Raw genomic sequence first — 10,316 nt, forward strand, 5'->3', positions numbered from 1 at the left:
CTCTCTTATTTTAAAACAGTGAGCCAAGCTAACATGTTTTCACCACTTTAAAGTTCCCTGACTGATCAAAACTTGTTTTCTCATACAGCAGACACAGTGAGCAATGTGTTTAGAACATTCCATCACAATAAAATCACAGTATGGAACCGCAATACATACAGAATCACAATACACATTCTATCAGCACCTAAGCATTGTGATAATATTGTATCGTGAGGTCCCTGGCAATTCCCTGCTCTACTGATTACACACACACAACACGCAAATTACACACAATTCTGTGGACATTTTTTTCCAGCCATGTAGAAAATCTCCTCAAAGCTCAGGGTATTGGGAGCAGTCAAGTCATTTCCTCAGTGTGTGGATCTTGACGAGGCGCGCTAGACTCCCCAAGCAGACCCAAACCAGATTACATGGCAGGACCTTGCCACACACACACACCTCACTGGCCATTACCCACGCTCAGAGACCATGTCTTCCAATTTCATTTCAGCTCCACACACTTTCAGCCAAATTGCAAATCCCACAGATTACTTTGCTCCTGTAAGGTCTTCCAAAATCCATTCAGCTCCCACAGTTCCAGCCAAATGTCCATTGGTATTTCACTCTCTTTTCATCCTCCTCTCCTATGTGCGAATCCTCCATTGTATCTTTGTCTTTCTCTGAGTTGTATTGAACCAGGTCACAGCATGGTCCCTGTCTCAGCTCAATCCAGCCAGACACTTTTGTCACTTCTCCAATACAAGCCATTAGCTTATCTTTATGGGTCCAAAAGGGCAATACAATCACTTCCTAGAGTCAAAGAGGGAACCAAAGCACCAACAAGAACCTTCAAGACAAGAGAGGAACTAGTTGAATGTTGTTGGGTTTCTGTCATTAAAACAGACAGATGTGGATCTATAATTTCTAGACGAATAGCCTATCTCCAGCCCGGGAGTAAGATAGAACCAGTTGCTTTTCAAAAAGTTTGTTGGAGATAAAGACGATTCACTCTTTTCACTTGTGACTGTTGGGTTGGAGCCAATAAAATGTGTGTGTGTGTGTGTGTGTGTGTGTGTGTGTGTGTGTGTTTCTGTTGTGCACATGTTTTATGCCTGTGAGCATGCATAGCTATTGGATATTGGAATGCTCTGCCTGCCTCAAATCATCCAGTACCATGTGATCCAGGTTCCTCGTTGCCTCCCATTCCTTTGTCCATGGTGATCTGTGTGTCCGGGACAGGTCTAAAGTGAGTAACTTAGCTCACACACTTTGCTTCCTCCATTCTGGTCTCCCCAATCCGGTCTTCTCAATTTAGTGCAAACAAATAAAAAGAGACAAGGACAGGATGACACTTTAGAATATTAAGATGCACCATTCAACCAATGGCATTGCCCTTGAGACAGAATTTAAGTGAATTAGGGACAGTTCAATTTTTTTATTTTTATATTACCCTCACCTTGTACTTGTAACGTTTACGACCACAAATAACAATAGCTGTAGAGACCCTGTGTATATAAAATGTGGATATGAAATGAACCACCAAAAGAAGCCAGACTACGGTTTGCAACTGCACATGGAGACAAAGATCGTACTTTTTGGGGAAATGTCCTCTGGTCTGATGAAACAAAAATAGAACTGTTTGGCCATAATGACCAGCATTATGTTTGGAGGAAAAAGGGGGAGGCTTGCAGGCCGAAGAACACCATCCCAACCGTGAAGCACAGGGGTGGCAGCATCATGTTGTGGGGGTGCTTTGTTGCAGGAGGGACTGGTGCACTTCACAAAATAGATTGCATCATGAGGGAGGAAAATTATGTGGATATATTGAAGCGACATCTTAATACATCAGTCAGGAAGTTAAAGCTTGGTCACAAATGGGTCTTCCAAATGGACAATGACCCCAAGCATACTTCCGAAGTTGTGGCAAAATGGCTTCTGGGCAACCAAGTCAAGGTATTGGAGTGGCCATCACAAAGCCCGGACCTCAATCCTATAGAAAATGTGTGGGGAGAACTGAAAAAGTGTATGCGAGGAAGGAGGCCTACAAACCTGACTCAGTTACACCTCCTCTGTCAGGAGGAATGGGCCAAAATTCACCCAACTTATTGTGGGAAGCTTGTGGAAGGCTACCCGAAATGTTTGACCCAAGTTAATTTAAAAGCAATGCTACCAAATACACTCAATTAGTATGTAAACTTCTGACCCACTGGGAATGTGATGAAATAAATAAAAGCTGAAATAATTATCTTATATTATTCTGATATTTCACATTCTTAAAATAAAAGTGGTGATCCCAACCGACCTAAGACAGGGAATTTTTACTAGGATTAAATGTCAGGAATTGTGAAAAACTGAGTTTAAATGTATTTGGCTAAGGTGTATGTAAACTTCAACTGTGTATATATACACACAGTACAAAGATCTTAAAAAGTTACCATGATTGCACAATAAACTCAGGGACTTTCGACTGTGGTCTCTAATTTGCACATAAGTACATGTACAATTACATACAGTGTATTCAGAAAGTATTCAGACCCCTTCCCTTTTTCCACATTTTGTTATGTTAGTCTTATTCTAAAATGGATTAATTAAAACGTTCCTCAATCTACACACAATACCCAATAATGACAAAGCAAAAAAAACAGGTTTAGACATTTTGCAAATGTATTAAAAATAAATAAAAAAACAGAAATACCTTATTTACATAAGTATTCAGAGCCTTTGCTATGAGAATCGAATTTGAGCTCAGGTGCATCGTGTTTCCATTGATCATCATTCAGATGTTTCTACAACTTGGAGTCCACCTGTGGTAAATTCTATTGACTGGACACATGATTTGGAAAGGCACACACACACACACACACACACACACACACACACACACACCTGTCCATGTAAGGTCCCACTGTTGACATTGGATGTCAGAGCAAAAACCAAGTCATGAGGTCGAAGGAATTGGGGAAGGGTACCAAAAAAAAAATCTCTGCGGAATTGAAGGTCCCCAATAACACTTTGGCCTTCATTCATTCTTAAATGGAATTAGTTTGAAATCACAAAAACTCTTCCTAGAGCTGGTAGCCCGGCCAAACTGAGCAATCGGGGAGAAGGCCCTTTGTCAGGGAGGTGACCAAGAACTCAATGGTCACTCTGACAGAGCTCCAGAGTTCCTCTGTGGAGATGGGAAAACCTTCCAGAAGGACAACCATCTCCGCAGCACTCCACCAAATCAGGCCTTTATGGTACAGTGGCCAGACAGAAGCCACTCCTCAGTAAAAAGGCACATGACACCTAGCTTGGAGCATGCCAAAAAGGCACCTAAAGGACTCTCAGACCATGAAAAAGAAGATTCTCTGGTCTGATGAAGCCAAGATTGAACTCTTTGACCTGAATGCCTGTCTGGAGGAAACCTGGCACCTTCCCTACAGTGAAGCATGGTGTAAGCAGCATCATGCTGTGGGATATTTTCCAGCGGCAAGGACTGGGAGATACTCGAGGCTGTAATCGCTGCCAAGAGATGCTTCAACAACTGAGTAAAGGGTCTGAATACTTATGTAAATGTGTTATTTTTTTTATATTTATTTTTTATACATTTGCAAGAATGTATACAAACCTGTTTTTGCTTTGTCATTACGGTTATTATGTCTAGATTTGAGGGGGGGGAACAATTTTAGAATAATACTGTTCCGGACAAAAGCGCAATATCATTTACTTGTCAAAACTGCAGCCAAGCATCGATCATCATGTCATCAGAATAAGACCGCCCTGTGAAGTTCATCATTATTTCATCTGTAGCCTAATAAAATGGCATGCTTTCCCCTGATATCGTGATAGTTGTTATCTGACATGTACTTTACTCACAAACAGGTTGTCAAGCCATTTTGAGGATGCTGGAATTAAATTCTGGATGTACGTGCGCATGCCTACAGGAGACATATGAAGTAGCCTAATCAGACTAAAACATTGTGACTGGTTGTGTTCATGCCCCCCCCCACAGTAACTTTCAAACTGCCCCTTAGCTAATGAATATCTGGCATCATCCAGGCCCCAAACTGGCCATCATCAATAACCCTGTGACTGTCACCTGAAAGATGTCCAAGGCGACCCACAGCTAGAGCCATGTTTCCACTCTCAATCTTACTTTCCATTTCAAATTAAAGGCCATCATTCAGTTCCATAAACAAAGCAGGCAGACAGGGTAAGGGAGAGGCTGCCAAGCCTTTAGAGAGGAGAGAGAAATCATTTTGTTCCAACAGCCAGAGGAGAAACATTTTAACACTATGAAGTAACCTAACTGACATCCAGACATTGGTTAAAATATGAATTTGAGAGGAAAGTGGGGCGAGGGACGGTTTGCTTAGATTCTGTCCAAAGTCGAGCAATGAAGCCCTTTATCTACTTCCCCAGAGTCAGATGAACTTGTGGATGCCATTTGAGTTCACTTCAGGTTAACCATGCCTGATTGTTTCTCAATGCTTACCCTCCCCTACTCCCTAAAAGACTGTTGTTTGGGGGAGTTTTGGGCTGAAACAGAGCACAACCTCAGGGATAGGAAAGCCACGTTTTGTTCTCCAAATACCAAAATGTCAATAAACATTTTTAATTAGAAATCTGCTAATCTAACCCAGAGTCAGGGAAAGCTTGCTGGGCCAGTGCCCCCTTACAAAAATATATATTTAAGTATCCGTTATTTATGTCTCTGCATCCAACATGAAGGAAGTTAGAGGTAGTTTTGCAAGCCAGTCATTGTGCTAACGCTACTTAGCAATTCCGCTAACTCTAGTTGTCAACTTCCCAGAGACATAAGAAAAAACTACCACAAAACTTTTGGATTGATAATAGTGGCTGTCATTAAGTCAGCCAATTGGTGACAGTTGTGTTGATAAGAAGAGTGGCTGTCCCACAGAGACGAGATGGAATATCTGACATCTAAGGACGCTGTCAGAGTCAGTTACACACTGGCAGGAAGAGAAAACACCAGGAGAGAGGGGGAAAGAGACAGGGAGAGGGGACAGACACATTGACAGGTATCCAGGAAAAAGAGAGGGGAAGAAAGGAACAAGCGAGAGAAAGGTGTGAGAAAAGGGGAGATTGGGCCCCGCTATGAACCCTAGCATGTCATGGTACCACTGGTCCCTGTGGTGCCCCCCTGCCCTCCTCTTCAATCAGAGAGGTAATGAGGCCTTAAACTATGACACCTGTGCTCCCATCACTGATTAGACACATCCCTGAACAAGCGCTGAGAAAACCATACACTACAGATTACCATAAACACAGCCAGACACCACACGAGTGGTACAACAGGGAACCACACAATAACTACAGTATCACAGAGACAACCAGCCAGACAAAACAAATCAGACGTACAGTTGAAGTCGGAAGTTCACATACACCTGAGCCAAATACATTTAAACTCAGTTTCACAATTCCTGACATTTAATCCTAGTAAAAATTCCCTGTTTTAGGTCAGTTAGGATCACCACTTTATTTTTAGAATGTGAAATGGCAGAATAATACCAGAGAATAATTTATTTCAGTTTGTATTTATTTCATCACATTCCCAGTGGGTCAGAAGTTTACATACTCAATTAGTATTTGGTAGCATTGCTTTTAAATTGTTTAATTTGGGTCAAACATTTCGGGTAGCCTTCCACAAGCTTCCCACGATACGTTGGGGGAATTTTGGCCCCTTCCACCTGACAGAGCTGGTGTAAATAAGTCAGGTTTGTAGGCCTCCTCCTCGCACACACTTTTTCAGTTCTGCGCACAAATTTTCTATAGGATTGAGGTCAGGGTTTGTGATGGCCACTCCAATATCTTGACTTTGTTGTCCTTAAGCCATTTTGCCACAACTTTGGAAGTATGCTTGGGGTCATTGTCCATTTGAAAGACCCATTTGTTGCTGAGCGGCCTTTTCGGTTATGTCGATATAGGACTCGTTTTACTGTGGATATAGATACTTTTGTGCCCGTTTCCTCCAGCATCTTCACAAGGTCCTTTGCTGTTGTTCTGGGATTCATTTGCACTTTTCGCACCAAAGTATGTTCATCTCTAGGAGACAGAATGCGTCTCCTTCCTGAGTGGTATGACGGCTGCATGGTCCCATGGTGTTTATACTTGCGTACTATTGTTTGTACAGATGAACGTGGTATCTTCAGGCGTTTGGAAATTGCTCCCAAAGATGAACCAGACTTGTGGAGGCCCAGAATTTTTTCTTGAGGTCTTGGCTGATTTCTTTGTATTTTCTCATGTCAAGCAAGGAGGCACTGAGCTTGAAGGTAGGCCTTGAAATACATCCACAGGCACACCTCCAATTGACTCAAATTATGTCAATTAGCCTATCAGAAGCTTCTAAAGCCATGACATAATTTTCTGGAATTTTCCAAGCTGTTTAAAGGCACAGTCAACTTAGTGTATGTAAACTTCTGACCCACTGGAATTGTGATACAGTGAATTATAAGTTAAATAATCTGTCTGTAAACAATTGTTGGAAAAATAACTTAGGACATTTACTTTGCATGACACAATTGACTTGCCAAAACTATAGTTAACAAAAACAAAAAAAATTGTGGAGTGGTTGAAAAACGAGTTTTAAAGACTCCCACCTAAGTGTATGCAAACTTCCGTCTTCAACTGTATGTACCATGCACGGAAATAGCAAGATAATGCAATATCTGAACAATTCATACATTCTAACTCATACAGAGGTAGAACCAATCACTGAATTGGGAATACAGTGCTAGTACAATGAAATACTTTACGGGATCGGTTAGGTTTCGTAAATTGTGATTTACTGCTGCTCTTTAATCATTTGTTATTCTTATCTCTTACTTTTTTTGGGGGGAGGTGGGGGTATTTTCTTAAAACTGCATTGTTGGTTAAGGGCTTGTAAGTAAGCATTTCACGGTAACGTCTACACCCCGTTGTATTCAGCACACGCGACAAATAACATTTGATGAGATTTAGGTGCGCTTTATTACACCAAGCCAAGAATCAATTTCTCCAGGACGATCCGACGGGTACTGAGAAATGCAGCCCCTTATTCATATTAATTGGACTCTGGTCCACACAGAAATGTACTGTGTCATGATGACAGTAAATAGGCATAGCCCAACCTAACTAGAGCAGAGACATCCACCTACAGTAGCCTACAGTACCCACACGTAAACATGATATCAGATGACTGCAGGCAGGAGGGAAGAGAAAGAGTTCTGTACTAACAGTCTTTGCCTCCATTGGAGCTCTGGGCAGAGAGAGAAGACATTGAGAGAGAAGAAATTGAGAGAGAGAGACTCTTATCCCTTCATCAGACAGTGTGTGTATTTGTGTGTGTTTGAGAGCAGAGCCTTGTTTGTGGTGTGTGAGAGAGAGAGAGAGAGAGAGCCTTTTAGGCACACACACACACCTGGCCGCGTTACCATGGTACCTCACCTCCTCTCTGGGGTGTGATGAGTGTGAAGGCATTCCCTACTGACCCCCTCTATGCCCAGCAGGCACCAGAGCATGACTCAGAACCAGCATTTACCGAACATCCCTTATGTACAGTGGGGCAAAAAAGTATTTAGTCAGCCACCAATTGTGCAAGTTCTCCCCGTTAAAGAGATGAGAGGCCTGTAATTTTCATCATAGGTACATTTCAACTATGACAGACAAAATAAGAGAAAAAAACCCACAAAATCACATTGTAGGATTTTCTATGAATTTATTTGCAAATTATGGTGGAAAATAAGTATTTGGTCAATAACAAAAGTTTATCACAATACTTTGTTATATACCCTTTGTTGGCAATGACAGAGGTCAAACATTTTCTGTAAGTCTTCACAAGGTTTTCACACACTGTTGCTGGTATTTTGGCCCATTCCTCCATGCAGATCTCTTCTAGAGCAGTGATGTTTAGGGGCTGTTCCTGGGCAACACAGACTTTCAACTCCCTCCAAAGATGTTCTATGGGGTTGAGATCTTGGGACTGGCTAGGCCACTCCAGGACCTTGAAATGCTTCTTACGAAGCCACTCCTTCGTTGCCTGGGCGGTGTGTTTGGGATCATTGTCATGCTGAAAGACCCAGCCACGTTTCATCTTCAATGCCCTTGCTGATGGTAGGCTTTGTTACTTTGGTCCCAGCTCTCTGCAGGTCATTCACTAGGTCCCCCCGTGTGGTTCTGGGATTTTTGCTCACCGTTCTTGTGATCATTTTGACCCCACGGGGTGAGATCTTGTGTGGAGCCCCAGATCGAGGGAGATTATCAGTGGTCTTGTATGTCTTCCATTTCCTAATAATTGCTCCCACAGTTGATTTCTTCAAACCAAGCTGCTTACCTATTGCAGATTCAGTCTTCCCAGCCTGGTGCAATTCTGCAATTTTGTTTCTGGTGTCCTTTGACAGCTCTTTGGTCTTGGCCATAGTGGAGCTTGGAGTGTGACTGTTTGAGGTTGTGGATAGGTGTCTTTTATACTGATAACAAGTTCAAACAGGTGCCATTAATACAGGTAACGAGTGGAGGACAGAGGAGCCTCTTAAAGAAGAAGTTACATGTCTGTGAGAGCCAGAAATCTTGCTTGTATGTAGGTGACCAAATACTTATTTTCCACCATAATTTGCTAATAAATTCATTAAAAATCCTACAATGTGATTTTCTGGATTTTTTTCCCTCATTTTGTCTGTCATAGTTGAAGTGTACCTATGATGAAAATTACAGGCCTCTCATATTTTTAAGTGGGAGAACTTGCACAATTGGTGGCTGACTAAATAATTTTTTGCCCCACTGTATATAGTGCCTCTTCTGCAGAGTCTGACACATAAGGGGTAATATGTGATGTATTACCTGGAGGTGATAGAAATAACACATTTGAATGGACTGATTCCTCTAGAGAATTAAGCTACTGGTTCAGAATGGTATGGTCAAATATTGAGTAACTAGTTATTGTGTGTGTTTTTTTTAAATTATTTCCCTTTCATTCAATTTAGTCCAGTGAGAGATCTAAGGGGAATTTCCTTGTGAAGTAGGCCCACACTTCGTTTCAATACGACATGCGTTATCCAGGCTGTATCACAGCCGGCCGTGATTGTGAGTCCCATAGGGCAGTGCACAACTGGCCCAGGGTCTTCCGGGTTTGGCCGGGGTAGGCAGTCATAGTAAATAAGAATTTGTTCTTAACTGACTTGCCTAGTTAAATAATGGGTCAAATAAAAATTAATTGAGTGATTAGAAAGTCTCACTTTCTTTGTGTGTCGTCTTTCCTTCAATATCAGTTGATTAAATAACGAGTGACAGTCCAGTGACAACACTAGGATTCCCATTCCAGTGAGGCCAGCATTCCCTCAGTTGAACTATTCTAAAAGGACCCATTAAATATATACGGTTGGGCGAGGACGGGGGAGCCGTTATGCAACAGGAAGGCACGTCTCCAGAGAAAGAGGGTGGTTTAAAACGGGCTAGTGATACACCCTCAACCCGCTAAATCTAGCCTACCCTTCTATTCCAGCTCACAAACACGTCTGACAGTCGCTGCACTTAGAATAGCCTACATCAAATCACCAACCTACTCCTGGCATATAGTTTACCTTTCGTCAAACGTCAATGTAAATATATGTGTGCTTCTGATCAGTTCGGTGAGTGACAGCCCACAACAAACCACGAGTCAGAACAAGTGTCAAATTATTCAGTGAGAACAATATTCTAACATATGACAGTGTAGCAAGATAGGGAATGTTGGTTTTGTTGTTTATGCCTATTCGAGGCTGTTGATGTCCATTGACAGTCCTCCAACAGGAATAATGCCAGGTTACTGCCTATTAAATACCCGATAGACTATAGTTCGAAAGTTGATTGTAAACTTACCACCTAAAACTAAAACAAATGAGAAATGTGAACACCGCACTCTTATACAATGTAGCCTAAAGTAATTATCAACAGTGCGGTTGGTTGAACAACAGTGACTTCTTCAAAATGTTACTACAACCAGAACGGAAGATAAAAAACGGAATGTTTGCCCATACCATATCCTGCTTCCGTGACAGTCATATCAAACCCCGACAAAAATGGGTCACACTGAAGCCATTCTCTTACCTGCAAGACACTGTGATTTCAACTTTGGTGGCAGGGATGGAAGCATTGAGCGGGTCGAAATCTCCTATTGACGCCATGTTGCGAAGCTATTGCAATTGTTCAAGATGGAAAATATTTTTGTCCAACCCCTTTTAGCAGTAGCAATCGGACAAACTACACCTCCTTTAGTGAAACGAGAACGAATGCATGTGGACGGAACGAAGACGAATGCTCCGAGTAGGCTACTAGCGGTGGAGTGATGTCTATGGGGGGTGATAAGAGACATATAT

The 10,316-nt window shown here is 42.0% G+C and overlaps 1 protein-coding gene across 3 annotated transcripts in view; it reads right to left on the bottom strand.

Moving 5' to 3' along the window:
* The window catches only part of LOC110490170 (copine-8), a 125,232-nt gene extending 114,916 nt beyond the window's left edge, over positions 1-10,316 (bottom strand). For 2 of the 3 annotated variants that reach the window (XM_090200262.1, XM_090200261.1), the window contains exon 1: positions 10,048-10,316. In XM_090200262.1, the coding sequence (XP_090056388.1) occupies positions 10,048-10,124 (77 nt within the window). In that variant the 5' untranslated portion in view covers positions 10,125-10,316. The remainder of the gene's footprint in view (positions 1-10,047) is intronic. The other variant, XM_090200264.1, reaches the window with a different exon arrangement.

The sequence above is a fragment of the Oncorhynchus mykiss genome, chromosome 15 (genome assembly GCF_057628025.1).
Source record: "Oncorhynchus mykiss isolate SJ-2025 chromosome 15, ASM5762802v1, whole genome shotgun sequence".
Classification (NCBI taxonomy): domain Eukaryota; kingdom Metazoa; phylum Chordata; class Actinopteri; order Salmoniformes; family Salmonidae; genus Oncorhynchus; species Oncorhynchus mykiss.